At 36.3% G+C, this 16,517-nt stretch overlaps 2 protein-coding genes across 2 annotated transcripts; both read left to right on the forward strand.

The window, feature by feature from the left end:
- The first annotated feature begins 5,226 nt into the window (after positions 1-5,226).
- LOC105883401 (olfactory receptor 51B2) lies at positions 5,227-6,165 on the forward strand. Its single transcript, XM_012786468.2, has one exon. It carries the CDS (start codon positions 5,227-5,229, stop codon positions 6,163-6,165), a length of 939 nt encoding a protein of 312 aa, XP_012641922.1.
- Positions 6,166-12,834: 6,669 nt separating this feature from the next.
- On the forward strand, positions 12,835-13,770 carry LOC105883346 (olfactory receptor 51B2-like). The gene has a single exon (XM_076001290.1). It carries the CDS (start codon positions 12,835-12,837, stop codon positions 13,768-13,770), a length of 936 nt encoding a protein of 311 aa, XP_075857405.1.
- The last annotated feature ends 2,747 nt before the right edge of the window (positions 13,771-16,517 follow it).

Raw genomic sequence — 16,517 nt, forward strand, 5'->3', positions numbered from 1 at the left:
GGGGGAAACAGCAGGAAATTATTAAATATATCATGTTTCTTTAATATGATGAAATATGCAGCTAATAATATTATGAGAAGTTTTAAATAGCCTTTGGAAATGATTTTACTCCTTCTAGCTTTCTCCCTCAATTAATTACTCCTAACGCAGCTTTATCTCACACCACCAGGACCATTAGATCCAGCAATCCCACTATGGTATATTTACTCAAAGGAAATGAAGTATTTTTATCATAAAGATACCTGCACTGGAATGTTTATTGCAGCACAATTCACAGCTGCAAAGATGTTAAATCAACACAAGTGCCCATCAGTTCATAAGTGGATTAACAAAATGTGGTATATGTATACCATGGAGTATTACTCAGCCACACAAAAGGATAAATTAATGCCTTTTGTAAGAATTTGGATGGAACTGTAGACCATTATCCTAAGTGAAGTATCTAAAAAATGGAAAAACAAACACCACATGTACTCCCTATTAAATCAGAACCAATGGATGAGCACACATGTGCAAAGAAGGAATTAAACTCAGTGGAAATCAAGCAGGAGGGAGGAGGAGGAGGGCATGGGCAAAAACCTACCTAACAAGTACAATGAACACTATATGGGTGATGGACACACTTACACCATGTGTGATGGACACACTTACACCGTGAGTCATGGTATACATGGATTGTTACGAAAGCAATCCATGTAACCAAAAACATTTGTACCCCCTTAATATTTTGAAATAATAAAAAAAAAACACAAAACAAAATTACCCTTTATTGAGTTAACATTTTTGAGGTCTTGTGATAACTCTTATATATATAAACTCATATAATTTTTTCAGGGCTATCTATTTAATCTTCACAGTGATCTTTTCAACAACTCCTGTCATCCCTGTTTCACACATGATGAACTGCAGCGCTGAGTACCTACAGAACAGAACCTGTCAGAAGTTGAGTTAGCTTTCATAGGTAGTAGACTGGCTCCACAGCCCATGCTCTTAAGAATGAAGAATAAATATGAAATAAACTTTCTAATCTAATCTTATTACTGGTCATTCTGAAGTCTTTTTTGCTCAGAGTAGTTCTTTAAACTCAAGACATGCATGTATAACCACCTAGGTGACGTCTCTGCCTGACTGCCTACAGGCACAGAATCCCCCAAATTGAGCTGATTCTTCTCCCTCATTTAAAACCCAGCATGCAAAAAGTGCTTAGTCCAAAAGAACCAATCAAGACATAACTTTTCATTAATTATTAGTAATAAAGTTGCTCTCTTCCTGTAATTCCTGTTTTGGTAAATAGAGCTGCTCTCCATTCATGTAAGATCAGAATGCAGATGTTGTCTTTTACTAATCAATCACCAAGTTCTCTTCCATTTAAGACATAGAATCTTTCTGCCATTTACCTGGAAGAAAATTCTATCCAACCTAACACCTTTCCCATCCACAGAAACAGTACTTCTCACCCAGATTATTGTAATTATATCCTACACTCTCTTCATTTCCTCTTCTACTCTTCTGATATGTTCATCATTATTTAACCAAAATAAATTTATAACAATTGATTATCTGATCATGACCTTACTTCATACTCATAATATGTAGGGTAAAGTTAAAACACCTTACAGGATTTGTAAGACCCTCATGATTAGAACTTTTTACCACTTTGTGCCAAATTTTACCATATGTTTTTCTGGCTTTATTAAAATTCTTTATGTTTGAATTTGTCACATTTTCCTTAGTCTCGCAGACTGGGCAACTTTTTCTTTCCATATGGAACTAAACTCTATCCCAACTAGACTACCATATTTCTTACCATTCTAATTTTGTAAATCTCAGCGTAAGTATTTTTTCAGGGAAATTTTCCCTGACCCCAAAGATATTTTTTACGGGTTATCCTTAGTACGATCCCATCTATACAATAGTGACAGTGCTATGAAAATGTATGGTAAATTTTCTTTAAATTACACAAAAAAGATATTTACATCATATTAATAAAAGGACCATGTTTCTCATTGTGGACCTGGCACAAAATAGGTAATGATCTAAAACTAGTATAATTTTAAGATGAAAATTTGGATGTCTTCATGTACATGACTTTTAGTAGATCCATTAGGGTTCCTATGGATTAGAACTAATTTTCCCAAAGACACAGTAAAGACAAGAATGCAATTGGAATTCATAAACACTAAGACCAGCAAAGGCACAGGTGCCCCTTGAGGGCACCTGGTAGCCCCTTTGATCTTTGAGATAAACAAAGGGAAGGACATGCATGAGTTTCCTAAAAGCTGATGCTCAGCATCCCACTATCACATATCAAGCCCTGGCATCCCTGCATTGGCTGGCACTTGAGTCTCTAGTTTTCCTCATCAATCCTTGGGGGAACACTTGAAAGTCCTGAGAACCTCTATTGAGCGCCCTAATTGCTCTCACACAGAGGAGAGAGGGCGGGAACATCAAGGGGTCTTCTGAGAATTTGGGAAAGATGGAAACCTGGGGAGGTGATATCCACACACATGAGCTTTCATACAGAGCCCCATGGGGAGGCTGTGTGAGGGAGTCACCTGCACAGTGTCCTCCAATAGGGCAGGAACAGTCCCTGCTCCAGAAACAAGAGTGTGAGTGGGTGAGTGCCAGGAACAGAAATACAGAATGACTCCTCTCCCTTCTGACATTAAATGCAGCCAAGGAAAGCATACAAGGGTGCTTCCAGAGGCCTGTCTAGAGGTAAAGATAGGAGCTGAGGTGGTAAACACCATAGCATAGATTTTTTTCCTTTATTATGCTAAGTACATTCAAGAAATTGTGCTAGACTTGGGGTTTCTAATCTGGGATGCTTGAATTAACATAGGGATTGTGAATACTTAGGAAAATGTATGATGTGTGTTGTCATGCATTTTTCTGGGTAGAGGTTTATAATTTCTTATTACATCCAATTAGCAGACCTTGAGATACACATTGAAACTGTGAGAGTCTGTGTGTGTTTACTAGAGGAAGAACTTCTGTCAGGAATGGTGTGGATAGCTATCCATGGCCCTCACTAGGAATGAAACCAGAGACCCTTGTCCTCCACTCTAGGGATCATGTGGGCTTATCCTCTTCAGAAGGAAGGGAGTGTATGACATGAGAAAAAGAGCCAGTGGAAGAAGTACATTCTTTCTTAGTTCACTTGTTTATTTGACTGATTGAAAGATTTAATATTCAGTGTTTTATTTTGAATTAAGAGAATCTTCAGTATCTGTGCTTTCTGCATGTATCCAAGTTCTCTCTGTAGCATTCACATCCCCCATATCTGTTAATGATATTCTTCAAGTAAGTATGAGGGCTTGTGTCCATGCATTTATGTGTGTGTTTAGTGGAGGGAGGCATTTGAGTCTTGTGCAGAGAATTATTATAAGACTACTAATTCCACTCATCCAGAAATATATTATCATGTGAAAAAACGGTGGGTAGAACATCTAGAATGGGGTCAGGAGCAGGACTCAGATGTATTGTTTATTCATGTTTTTAGCATTATGGATCCTATTCAGACATTTATGGATAATACTTAGCATAAAATTGTGGAGAAATTATAAATCCTAATTATAAACTCTTGGTCTACAGTATAGAATGTGCTTATTAAATGGTCTTCCCAGCTGTCAAAACAATGGCAGTCATGAGGCATGTGTTCAATAATGCTGTTCTGAGTCCAAAAAGTACTCATTTCTCTAGTCCTGCATGATATTGAGGAATGGTGCTTCTATACGTTGTTTATACCTTCATCTATAAGGCACCCCTGGAAGGGCAATTCATCAGATATCAATAAATCAGGATCCCCAGAACTATAGAAATCACTAGAGAAAATACATGTACTAAATTGAGAGCTGCTTATCAATTTCATAACTAAAGCTGCCCCACCTCCATCCAGAAAAACTAGTTTTCATAGTTCTGATGGAACTTTCTTAACATATGTCAATGAATAGCCAAGCCACCTTCAAGGAATTTTGCTACATAACATAGGCTAGGGAAGATATATGTGCTATGGTTCCGTTTCTAGTGAAACTTGTTCCACAGGGGCTCAGTTGGATGACAGAATCTTGTGTTCCTTGAAGATCTACATACCCACTTCTAGGTAAATATGAGGGGCCTTTTAGTACTGGGCAAGTTTGTCCTGTGTTTTATTCCTAAAGTCTCAGGGACATGTCTTCATTTTCATATTTGTAGAGCTACTATAGGCTTCTCTATCATATTTTTAATTATTCAGCCAAGCTATGGAAAGATATGAAATATTCAAACATTTTTCACCTCATAAAAATAGTACAAACATATGTCATTTTGTTCTTATAATGTTCTATTGTGAATTCCTGCTACCACCTAGTAAATATTCAAGGAGAAATTCATAAAAAAATTACAAAGTCTCTTTGTATAGTTTGGAAATCTAGTTTAATCATTCTGCATTTTTAAACCTAGATCCAGGACCTCATGTCTTTGTCCTATTATTACACCTCAGGTCTAATATCACTAAGTTGATATCTTCTAAACTGCCTTTCTCTGCCTCTTATACTTTGTTCTCCCTACCATGTTTTTCCTTTTATTTTATCTGCCCCTAGCATGGGTCTCACCATCTATTTTTTAAAGCATTAAAATGTTTACAGAGGTAGAATACAATTTTTCTAATAATCATAATTTAGTCCTCTACATGATTTCAATGTGATTTATTTTTTTATTTCAGCATATTATGGGGGTACAAATATTAAGGTTACATATATTGCCCATACTCCCCCTCCTCTCTTGAGTCAGTGTTTCAAGCGTGACCATTCCCCAAACATTGCGCATCTCACTCATTATGTTTGTATATACCCATCCCCCCTCCCCCCTCCCACCCACCCAATGTGCTTTAAATTTAGAAGTCTTACTGTTGGTTGTTGCAATTATTTTTAAGCATGCACAAAACAGTTGGGCCTGATAACTTAAGAAATATTAATGAATTTTTTTTAAATTTTGATTTCTTAAAATTTTAACCATCAACAATATTTTTCTCTATTTAGGAAAAGAACATCATTTGTCATCTTTAGTTCCACCTGAATATGTCTACTCTTCTGTATAAGAATAGTTGAAGACTCAAACTTACAACACCTAAAAATTACCCCTAAGTACAAAGATTGTGATTGAAATTACTGTGACATATTACCAAGAAAAATCTGGGTTCCTGATTTCAAGGTTTCAAGAAGTCTGTTCTGTACTTATGAACACACTATGGGGCCCAATATTAGTGAGGCCCCCTTTTTGCTGACCGGTTTCCCAGTTCTGGAGGAAGCTCATCACTGGATCTCCATCCCCTTCTTTGCAGTCTATGTCTGTATCCTCCTTGGCAATGGCACGCTCCTCTGTCTCATCAAGGATGACCAAAGTCTTCATGAACCCATGTACTATTTCCTTGCCATGCTGGCAGGCACAGACATCATGGTGACATTGACCACTATGCCTACTGTGATGGGGGTCTTATGGGTGAATCATAGGGAAATTAGCCAGGCAGGCTGCTTCTTGCAGGCCTACTTTATTCACTCCCTTTCTGTGGTAGAATCGGGTAGCCTCCTGGCAATGGCCTATGATCGTTTCATTGCCATTCGCGATCCTTTGAGGTATGCTAGTATTCTCACCAATACTCAGGTGGTAAAGTTAGGAGTGGGAATATTTCTGAGGGGTTTTGTATCCATCATTCCTCTAATCGTGCGTCTTTTTTCATTTTCATATTGCCACTCTCATGTTCTCTCCCATGCTTTCTGCCTTCACCAAGAAGTCATGGAATTAGCCTGTGCTGATATAACTTTCAACAGAATTTACCCTGTAATTTTAGTTTGTTTAACAGTTTTTCTAGACTCTCTAATCATCCTCTTCTCCTATATCCTAATTCTTAAGACTGTCATGGGCATTGCCTCTGGTGAAGAGAGAGCCAAGGCCCTCAATACCTGTATCTCCCATGTTAGTTGTGTCCTCACCTTCTATGTCACGGTGATTGGTCTGTCGTTTATCCATAGATTCGGGAGGAATGTGCCCGAAGTGATCCACATCATCATGAGCTATGTCTACTTCCTCTTCCCTCCTTTAATGAATCCTATCATCTATAGCATCAAGACCAAGCAAATCCAATATGGCCTTGTCCGTCTTTTCTCTAAACACAGATTTGGAAGTTAACCTCATATCTGAAGAATCATACTCAGAAAAAATAATATTGAAGACAGAATAAAAAAACTAAAGCTCAAACCCCTCTCTGAGCAAAGACTAATGATAGATTACAAAATACTTTCTTTCACAAGGGCTAAGTATGTTACCATAAGGTTGGGGCATATCATAGAAGATGCCTAATCACAGGTCTCTGAGCAGTATTACATGAAACTGAAAAAGTCCTTACATAATTCCTTCCTTCAAATGCCCCTGGAACATATTTACCTTATTAAAATTCTAAGAACAAGTACAACAAATAATCTTTTAAAAATATTTTGCATCACTGTAGACATGCACATATATATGTTAATGCATTTTCATAGCTAATACATGTATGTATAACAAGCAAAAAAATAATTTTATTTGTAGACCTAAATTCCAATTTTAAGCCTATCACACTTTCATAATAAGGATAACAGTTAGAAATTAACATTTTAAATTTACTTTTAAATAATTAAGTCTTGATGTCCTTTAGGTACCCTTTAGCATGAGTTTCAGCAGCAGTCCCCAACCTTTTAGGCACCAGGTACTGTTTTCATAAATATAATTTTTCCATGGCCGGGAGTGGAGAGATGGTTTCAGGATGACTCAAGAGCATTTTACATTTATTATGCAAACCTCTGCTAGTGATAGTCTCTATTTGCAGCCACTCCCCAGCACTAGCATCACTGCTTCAGCTCCACCTAAGATCATCAGGCATTAGGTTCTCATAAGGAGCACGCAATTGAGATCCCTCGCATGCACAGTTTACAGCAGAGTTCGCACTCCTGTGAGAATCTAATGCTACCGCTAATCTTACAGGAGGCGGAGCTTATGCAATGGTGTGAGCGCTGTAAATACAGATGAAGCTTCACTAGTTGCCCACCACTCATCTCCTCCTGTGTGGCCAGATGCCTAATAAGCCACTGGACTAGTCCATGGCCCAGGGGCTGAGGCCAGAAGAATTAGAGAACTTATTAGGGCCATAATTTGCATTTCATATTTTCCAAATAAAGTCATAAATTACTTATAGGAAATTTTTAAGAAAAATTTTGCAAATTTTCAATACATTTATTTCAGGATGCCTAAATCTTACATAAATATATCTCTTTACATCTTTCTACAATGAATATCCTCTTGCCCAAACTAAAACCTTGAAGCAGAAAACTTGACAAGCTTTCTTCCTTGTAAGGAAGGAAGTTGTGAAGAGTAAGTTTGTTTTTCCAGTGATTTAAATATACTTTTCCCTTACCTAAAAGGAGGAAGGAATTGTTAGAATTTGAGAGAGAAATATATATATATATATATATATATATATATATATATATATATAATCATTCCAAAGGAAAAATAGGAGACATCTATACTTTATAGATCATAAATACTTTATATATCTTCAGAGAGAAAAATTCAAAGTTGTTATATGTCTGCAAAAAATATTTTCTCTGATATCCTCTGTAAAAATCTCCAATTGAGAAGACAAACAACATAGAAATGGATACTAATCCTTGCAATTATTAAGAAATTGAGGTTGGGGGAAGTTTCTGTATGACTGTGTACTAGCACTTTTTTCAGACTTATTTATTTATGAAACTGGATTCTTAATCTATTAATTATATTAGGGGAAAATTTGTCTTAAATTAGCGTGCTCAAGTGATTGATATTGAATATAAAAACAAATCCTAAAATTTGGTTATCTTCAGTAGCTTCCTCTGTTCCTTTTAATATGCCCAGGAGGCCTGATATGCATCTTAGGCTCTTAACAGAAAATTCTATTTAAGATTTTCCCATCTTGATTTGCTGAACTTGATGCAGAACTTTTCCAACTCAGGAAAGATGGGCTTTGTAAGTAATATTTTTAGAAAAGAAGCCATGGAAAATTACAAGTTAATGTAATGTTCAAAAGTTGCTGTGGCATTGTATCTCTGTCTTGTAATTAAATTTTAAGGGTGAGATGTCTCTTTTACAGGGATACATTTGATACAAGGACCTCCAATTTAACTGACCAAGTCCTTTCAAGTTAAACTCTATTATTTCCCGCATGTTAAGTGAGAAAGTTACCAGTTACCTGGCATAGAGCTTCTAGTTATGGTTTATCTGTTAATAGTTACCAACCACATATGTGTGAGAGGAAAGAAGGTTCAAACTATTATGGGCTAGCATCATTGGCAGGCTTCTTGTGCATATAGTACATGGGAATATGGCAATATTTGAGTCTCCCTGAAGAGGTGTAAGAGGGCTGTTCACTTTGGGTAATAGTGCTATTTCCAAGACAGAAGATGCAGGTTTTAGGGAGCTATGTATATTTATTAGTGAAATTATCCCTACATGTTGGTATAGAGATTGAGTTCTTGGTTCTAGTTGTTGAATATTAATTTAAATGTATTTGCAGTTAACAACCAATTCAGATTATCATACCACATTTTTATATGTAAAAAGTCCTATTAGAGTACACACTTTTTTTGTCCATGCAAGTCTTTCTAGATGGAACAGCACTGTTTATGTTATGACATGAAGGAAAGTCAAATACAGTAAAAAGGCTAAAATTTTAATCATTCTCATTTTCTTTATTAAAATAATTTTACTTTTACCTGTTTCTTTTTAAGAAATATAGAAACCTTATTTTTAAAAAGAGATTGCACACTATAGTAGAAAGAATGTGGCCTTCGATAAATAGGAGCTTTACTCCTGCCTACTTCTCTTAAACCTTTGTCACCCTGAACAAGTCACTTAATCTCTGACTCTCCATTATCACTATCAATTAGGAATAACAAAATGCACATTGTAAGAGTTTTTCTCTGAAGATTTGAGAGAGTATATTATGTTATTAGAATATACATATTCATTTTATTATTAACCTTAAGAGAAATGAACAACTGAATATTTGACAAGTGTTAACTATCACATAATTCAGGAGAAGAATAGTCAGCAGGTGGCAGGTTACTACCTCTTATGATTCTGTCATGTGATAAAATATACAGACAATAAAAATATTATTAAGGGACTGATATAGTCTTTGAAAATGATTATACTCCTTCCAGCTGTCTCCCTTGACGATTTGCAATATAGCAATCTCCTGCAAAATCAGGACCTCTAGTACTTTAGCTTTGCTGTTACCTATTACTGTCTGTCTTAATTCACCTTCATATCTTTGTTTGAGCCTATGTTAGAGTTTTCAGAAACTCTCTTGCCATTATTTTTTACTCCTTTTCTTCATTTTCAGTCCATCCTAGGCTTTTCAGTCTTATGGAATAGAGTAAAAAATAAAGATACCTTTACTTAAGTTCCTAATATTGCCAGGGCGTTGCTAAACACTGATAAGTTAATTCTTTTTTTTATCCAGTATAATTTTATTGATAATTTTTTAAAGCATATTGTGGGGGTACAAGTGTTAAGATTACTTATATTGCCCATGCCCCCCTCGACTAAGAGCTTCAAGCATGTCCATCCCCCAAATGTTGCACATCTTACTCGTTGTGGTTGTATACACCCATCCCTTCCTCCCCACTCCCACCCTCCCAACACCCGATAAATGTTACTCCTATATGTCCACATAGGTGTTGATCCATTAATACCAATTTGCTGGTAAGTACATGTGGTGCTGGTTTTTCCATTCTTGAGATACTTCGCTTAGTAGAATGGGTTCCAGCTTTATCCAGGAATATAATTCTTTGATGTTTAAAATAATTCCTCAGCATATTTATTTAAGCCTCACAACAATCCTTTCAGCAAGTATCATTTCCATTTTATAGGTGAGGAATCTAAGGTGTTGAGAGTGTAAAGACACTGAACCCATAAGGAAAGTTAGGGTTCACACTTAGTCTACATCAAAACTCATGCTCTTAATAATTAATTCTAGTACCTGGAAATAAAATTTCTAATCTAATATATTATTGTTATTTTATATTTGGTAGGTACACAGTCTGGCTATGTTGCCTAGGCAGGTGTGGAACTCCTCCTAGGCTTAAGCAATCCTCCAGCTGAGGTTTCCCAAAGTACTGGGATTACAGGCATTAGACACCACACCCAGCCAAATATAATTATTGATTGATCTCAAATCTCTTGTCCTACTCTCATGTTTATTCTCTAAACTCAAGACTCATAAAATAAGAGACATGTCTTCTGTAGGAAAATAGTGGCAGAGTCTAATTGATCACACCAATTAATTTTCCCCAAGTAGGAAAACTGTGATGAGGCTACTGTGATGTTATCACTGAAACATTTGGTTTCCTGGTTCCAAAGTGTCAAGACAGCCACTGTCCTCATGGACATGGACACACTTTGTGGCCTAATGTTAGTCCTTTTTGCTGTCTTGTCCCAGGTTTAGTGGCAGTTCATCACTGGATCTTCATCCCCTTCTTCACTATTTATTTCTCTGTGCTTCTTGGCAACATCATGCTCTTCTGTTTCATCAAGGATGACCAAAGTCTTCAATCAATGCTTGTACCACGTGGGCAGGCACAGACATCATGGTGACATTGACCACTGTGCTTACTGTTGTGGGCATCTTGTGTGTGAATCACAGGAAAATTATCCACACAGGGTGCTTCTTGCAGGCCTACCTTATCCACTTCCATTATGTTTTAGAATCTGTACACTCTTTCTGATGGCCTATGATCATTTCATTGCCATCCACAATTTTTCGAAATATGCTTTCATTCTTTCCAATACTCAAGTGGTAAAGTCAGCAGTGGGAGTTTTTCTGAGGGGCTTTATATCCATCATGCCCTCAATACCTGTGTCTCCCACATTGGTTGTGTCCTCATCTTCTATGTCATGGTGATTGGTCTGACATTCATCTGCAGGTTTGGGAAGAATGTGCCAGAGGTGGTCCACATCGTTATGAGCTATGTGTACTTCCTCTTTCCTCATTTAATGAATCCTATTCTCTATAGCATCAAGGCAAAGCAAACCCAGTAAGGATTTGTCCACCTTTTATCTAAATGCAGAATGAAAGTTAACCTTGAATCTGGAAAATTAAACACAGACACAAAGAAAAAGACAGAATGAACAACTAAAAGCTGGACTTGTCTCTGAGAAAAGAGATACCTTCTGTAGCATCCTTTTGGGAAATTTTTCCTGACCTCAGAGATGTATTCGATGTATTTCCCATAGCACACTAACTAGCATTCATGTAATGATGATTATGCTATGTAATTTATGGTAAATATTTTCTTTCTATAACCCAGTAGATCAGCTCTGATAATAAAAAGAAACAAGTTCAGCAGTCTGAACCTGGCATAAAATGGGCAATATCCTAAATATAAACTAAGTGATTTTAAGACAAAATTATATGATAGCCTTTATTCACATGGCTCTTAATACATTCATTGATGTTCCTGTGGATCCAAACTGATTTTTCCATAGAATAGGAAAGACAAAATGCAATCAGAATTCATAAACTCTAGGACAAACAAAGACATGTCACCCTGGGTGCAAGTGACATCCCTTTGGCCCTTGTGATAGTCAACAAGAAGGACATGTTTTGATGTACTATATGCTGATGTTTAGAGTCCTGGGGAATTCCATAAGTAAGACCTCTCATTTCCATACCTCTGTGGCATTTGAGTATCCAGTTTTCCTCACTCAGCCTTTGGGGAATAACTGAAAGGCCTGAGGACTTTGGCTGAATGGCCCTGCTCCTCCAAGACAGAGCATAGAGGGAAGAAAGGTCTCCTGAGTATCTGGAAAGATGACTCTCTGTGGAGGTGATTTCCACATACATAAACTCTCTAATCTGGCTTCCTGAGCAGTCTTTGAGAAGGAAGTGTTCGGACTGAGTCCCTAAATAGGGCAGGAACAGGCTCCCATTCCAGCAACAAGACTGTGACTGGGTGAGTGCCAGGAACAGAAATATGGAATGATTCCTCTCTTCTCTGATGTTAGATGTTGTTGACAGAAGATAGAAAGATTTCCCCAAGATCTGTGTAGCGGAATATATGTCTCCTGGCTTGGCTAACATTCACCTACTGCATCCAATTTTCATGTCAACAAATGCGTCAAGGCAGGTTTGAAGTTTCTACGGTGGGACCCGCGGATGGGCTTCAGGAACACGGAGAATATTTTTAGACTAAATGTGGCACAGTCTGCCTTTGTCTATTTTTCTCCATAGAGGTTACCTGGCTTTTGTTAGAATTCCATTAAACATTGACATTCAATTTCAAAACTAAACAAAGAAAAAGTTTTCTAACCAAACATGTTATCTGTATTGTGCTTCTGAAATATAAAATTAAAATCAAGTTTAAATGTATTAAAAAAATCTGCAACCAAACTAACAGCAGTTTAGCTAACAAAAAATGTTATTTAGTTGTATAATTTGCCATCTTTTTGTTGTTTGTTTCAAATATTGTATCACATACAACCCAAAATGGGGCATGATGTTATTTTTTTAAATATGATTTTTTAAGTGAAAAATTTTAACTATTAACCTAATAGTATTTATAACTTAGGAAAATATCTTTATTCCTCATCCCTAGAATAGTCTATAAATCTCTACTGCTTTTTTAAAAGATAATAGTTACATAACCATGTATATATTAATTAGTTATCTCTAAATATTAATATTGTGATAAAGGCCCACAAGGAGGTAGTGCAAACTGAAAAAGTTGGGTTTGGTGGTTAATCGTTTCCATAAATCTGCTCTTTCCTTGTGGACACACTATGTGGCCCAACATTAGTGGGGCTCCCTTTTTGCTGACTGGCTTCCCAGGTCTGGAGGCCGCTCATCACTGGATCGCCATCCCCTTCTTTGCTGTCTATGTCTCTGTGCTGCTTGGCAATGGCACGCTCCTCTACCTTATCAAGTATGACCACATTCTTCATGAACCCATGTACTATTTCCTTGCCATGCTGGCAGGCACAGACCTCACAGTGACATTGACTACGATGCCTACTGTGATGGGTGTCTTATGGGTGAATCACAGGGAGGTGAGCCATGGGGCCTGCTTCTTGCAGGCCTACATTATCCACTCTCTTTCCATTGTGGAGTCTGGTATCTTGCTTGCAATGGCTTATGATCGTTTTATTGCCATCCGCACCCCTCTGAGGTACAACTCTATCCTTACCAATTCCAGGATGACAAAGATAGGGCTGGGGGTTCTATTGAGGGGCTTTTTATCCCTTGTGCCCCCAATCCTGCCACTCTATTGGTTCCCATACTGCCGTTCCCATGTTCTCTCCCACGCCTTTTGCCTCCACCAAGATGTCATGAAACTCGCCTGTGCCGATATTACATTTAATCGCATATACCCAGTTATTCTGGTTGCTGTGACTTTCTTCCTAGATGCTCTCATCATTTTCTTTTCTTATGTCTTAATCCTTAAGACAGTTATGGGCATTGCCTCCGGAGAGGAGCAAGCTAAAGCTCTCAACACTTGTGTTTCTCACATTAGCTGTGTCCTGGTATTTTACATCACTGTGATCGGCCTGACTTTCATCCACAGGTTTGGAAAGCACGCACCACACGTGGTTCATATTACAATGAGCTATGTTTACTTTCTCTTTCCCCCACTCATGAACCCCATTATATACAGCATCAAGACCAAGCAGATTCAAAAAAGCATTGTTCGTCTATTTTCTGGGCACACTAGATCTTGAACTATTATTTTGGAATTTTGAGATCTTCATAATTTCTGAACCTTTCGCCTAATTGTAAGAGATATCAGCTTTATACTCAATATCTCTTTTATCTGTGTCAGACAGACTTTAATTTTTACATAAAGCTGCAAGCTAAGTTGAGCAGAAATGCAATGAATATATCTATCATTTGATTGGTTAATAAATATATATATAGATAGATAGATCTATTCATATATTAGCACATAGATATAAAGATATAGGTGGAAAGTGATCTATATTTCTATTTATCTATCTATCTCTGTACCAAGAGATGCTAGGAAAGTAGAATGTAATTGAATTTGGAGATGAAGAACATACATACCCTATTAAGCAAGAAAGATAGGGCGATTCTGATCCAATGTCTATAAGCAGTGAAAGTATCATTTCAGAAGAGGCCAAGTTAAGTGACCCAGTCTAGTTCAACCACAGCCTACTGAAGGAAAAATGTGCAACTTCAGATCCATTTTGTGGCTTTATAAACAGGAATTATAGAATGTGGGTTAAGGGCCAAGGAACCATGGAACTCTACTGCATCCCCAAACCACTCTATTTGAAGGAACTTTTAAATATTTTCCCAAATGACACAATGCCATTTATAAAAGTTTACAGTAATCTCCCTGAATTTCTAAATTTGCCATTAGTTCATTTCATGTGTTGATTTCTTTTATCCTGTGTTTTCTCTAAATGCTGAGTAGAGACATTTGTTATATGTATAGTACATGAAATTTAATCTAATATTGTAGTTTTTGTTTATTTAATTCATTTTATGAAGTACAAAATTTTAGTTCATTGCAGCCATTTTCAGTCTCATTTTAGACTTGTCTGATCATACATTTTGCTAATTTTAATTCTTTTCTAATTGATTTGTAGGCATCCGTTATACATTATATCTAGCATCTTATTTATATTGCAAATGTTTTCCTAATTTTATGTTTGTCTTTATATATAAATTATTTAAGAGCTCATATATAAATTATTGCTTTATCTGTTGAGATATCAGGGCCATACTGACAAAGCCTTTTCTGATATCAACTTTATTTACATATTTTTGTACTTTTGCATAATTTATTTTTGCATATTCTATGCTAAAATAAGTGTGTTTGGGGAGGAGGATAAGGACTATAAATCATTCCTCAAGTGCTTATTTTTATGGAAGTAGAACTAATGTTCAGTCATTCCTTTGGCTGATTTTTTTAAGAAACTACTACGGGACAAGCACTTTGTTTCTCTGTCTTTCTCTCTTTTTTTTTCTGATAGACAAGGACAAAAGTACTAGTACTTTGTTAAACAAAAATGACATAGCAATAAACAGACCCAAATTTTTCCCTCTTGTAGTTTTCAAATAAACGGCAAGTCAAAAAATCAAATAAATTCAATTGAAAATAAATCATGTGATTAATCATAAAACAGAGAAGAAACTGCTTTGAGAGTGTGGGTCTAAAAGAGGCCACATTATGGCTTAAAATAAGGATTAGATTCTCTGAGGAAGTGTCCCTTCAGTTGAGATCTGAAGATACATTAGAAACTAACTGCTGAAAATAGGGGCAAGAGTATTCTAAGGAAAAAGAAAGATGTGTGGGAGCCTCAGGTGGGATGGATTATGAAAGTACGCAGGGAAAGTGGCTGCTGGAAGAGGGTAATTGCTTTGAGAAGTGGCAAAAGAAGGAAGAGGTGATCAGATCCCAAAGCATCCCATTGGCCATAGTAAGGGTGTAAGTATCTACTCAAAAAGTCAGGTTTTAAATCATTTCAATATTGTTTGTAAAATGAATTTGAAGGAGGCAGGTAAAGAGCAAAAAAACCAAGAAGAGGATATCAGAGTATTTTGAGAAAAAGATGATAGCAATGCAATTTAGGAAAGTAAGGATGGAAGGTAATAGATATGTGACATTTTTAGAATCTGAATGTATTAAGATTGACAGGTTGTTTAGAAAAGCAAAGGGAAGAAACTATTAAGAGGAAGCAAAGATAACCCTATACTTCTGACTTATGTTATTTGAATAATAGTAATAACAATGGAAAAGCAATTATTGGTTATGTAGTAAATCTATAAATAAGAAGAATGATAATAATTTTTTAAAAGTTGTGGGACTTTGAGAATGAAAGTGAATGATGTGCAGTTGTCATTTAATAATGTAACTGAAGGAAATATTCCAGGCTATAGGAATGGGATTTTAAAAACTAAACATTACTATTTTTATTAGTAAGTAATTAATTGAAATCATGTTTAGTGTGTGTTTCATTTTGCCTAATCCTGAAGAGTCATAGTAAAAGCAAGGTATGTGTCAGAATATGCTGAAAATTTAGGGTTGTAGAACTCAAGCTGATGACACTTAAGTTCAAAGAAGCTCAGAGGAAAAATGAGATTTGGGGTTCCTATTCAGAGAGAAGGCAGGATAAATCAGTGGTTTTCTTGGGTAACTTTTGCCAAAGTAGAGCTAGTTCTAAATCAGGAGGCCAAAAAATACTGTTGAATATGACTTAATGTATAAATTATAATATAATGCAAAGGGTTAAAGAGAAAAGATCTGATACAAACATAAATATGAAAATGAGATGAAGAACTAAATTGTGGATTACTCTATAAGCAAATAACAATAATATATTAGACAATGAAGTTCTTTCACAGAGGCTTAAGTGAGTTACCGTAGATTTAGGGCATATACTCCCTGATTTGTAATCATAGATCTTTGAGGAGGTCCATATGAAACTGAAAAAAAAAGTCT

The sequence above is a fragment of the Microcebus murinus genome, chromosome 4, assembly GCF_040939455.1.
Source record: "Microcebus murinus isolate Inina chromosome 4, M.murinus_Inina_mat1.0, whole genome shotgun sequence".
Taxonomy (NCBI): Eukaryota; Metazoa; Chordata; class Mammalia; order Primates; family Cheirogaleidae; genus Microcebus; species Microcebus murinus.

Coding starts and splice junctions, on each gene's coding strand:
- LOC105883401 (XM_012786468.2), top strand. CDS start 5,227: ATGGGGCCCAATATTAGTGAGGCCCCCTTTTTGCTGACCGGTTTCCCA.
- LOC105883346 (XM_076001290.1), top strand. CDS start 12,835: ATGTGGCCCAACATTAGTGGGGCTCCCTTTTTGCTGACTGGCTTCCCA.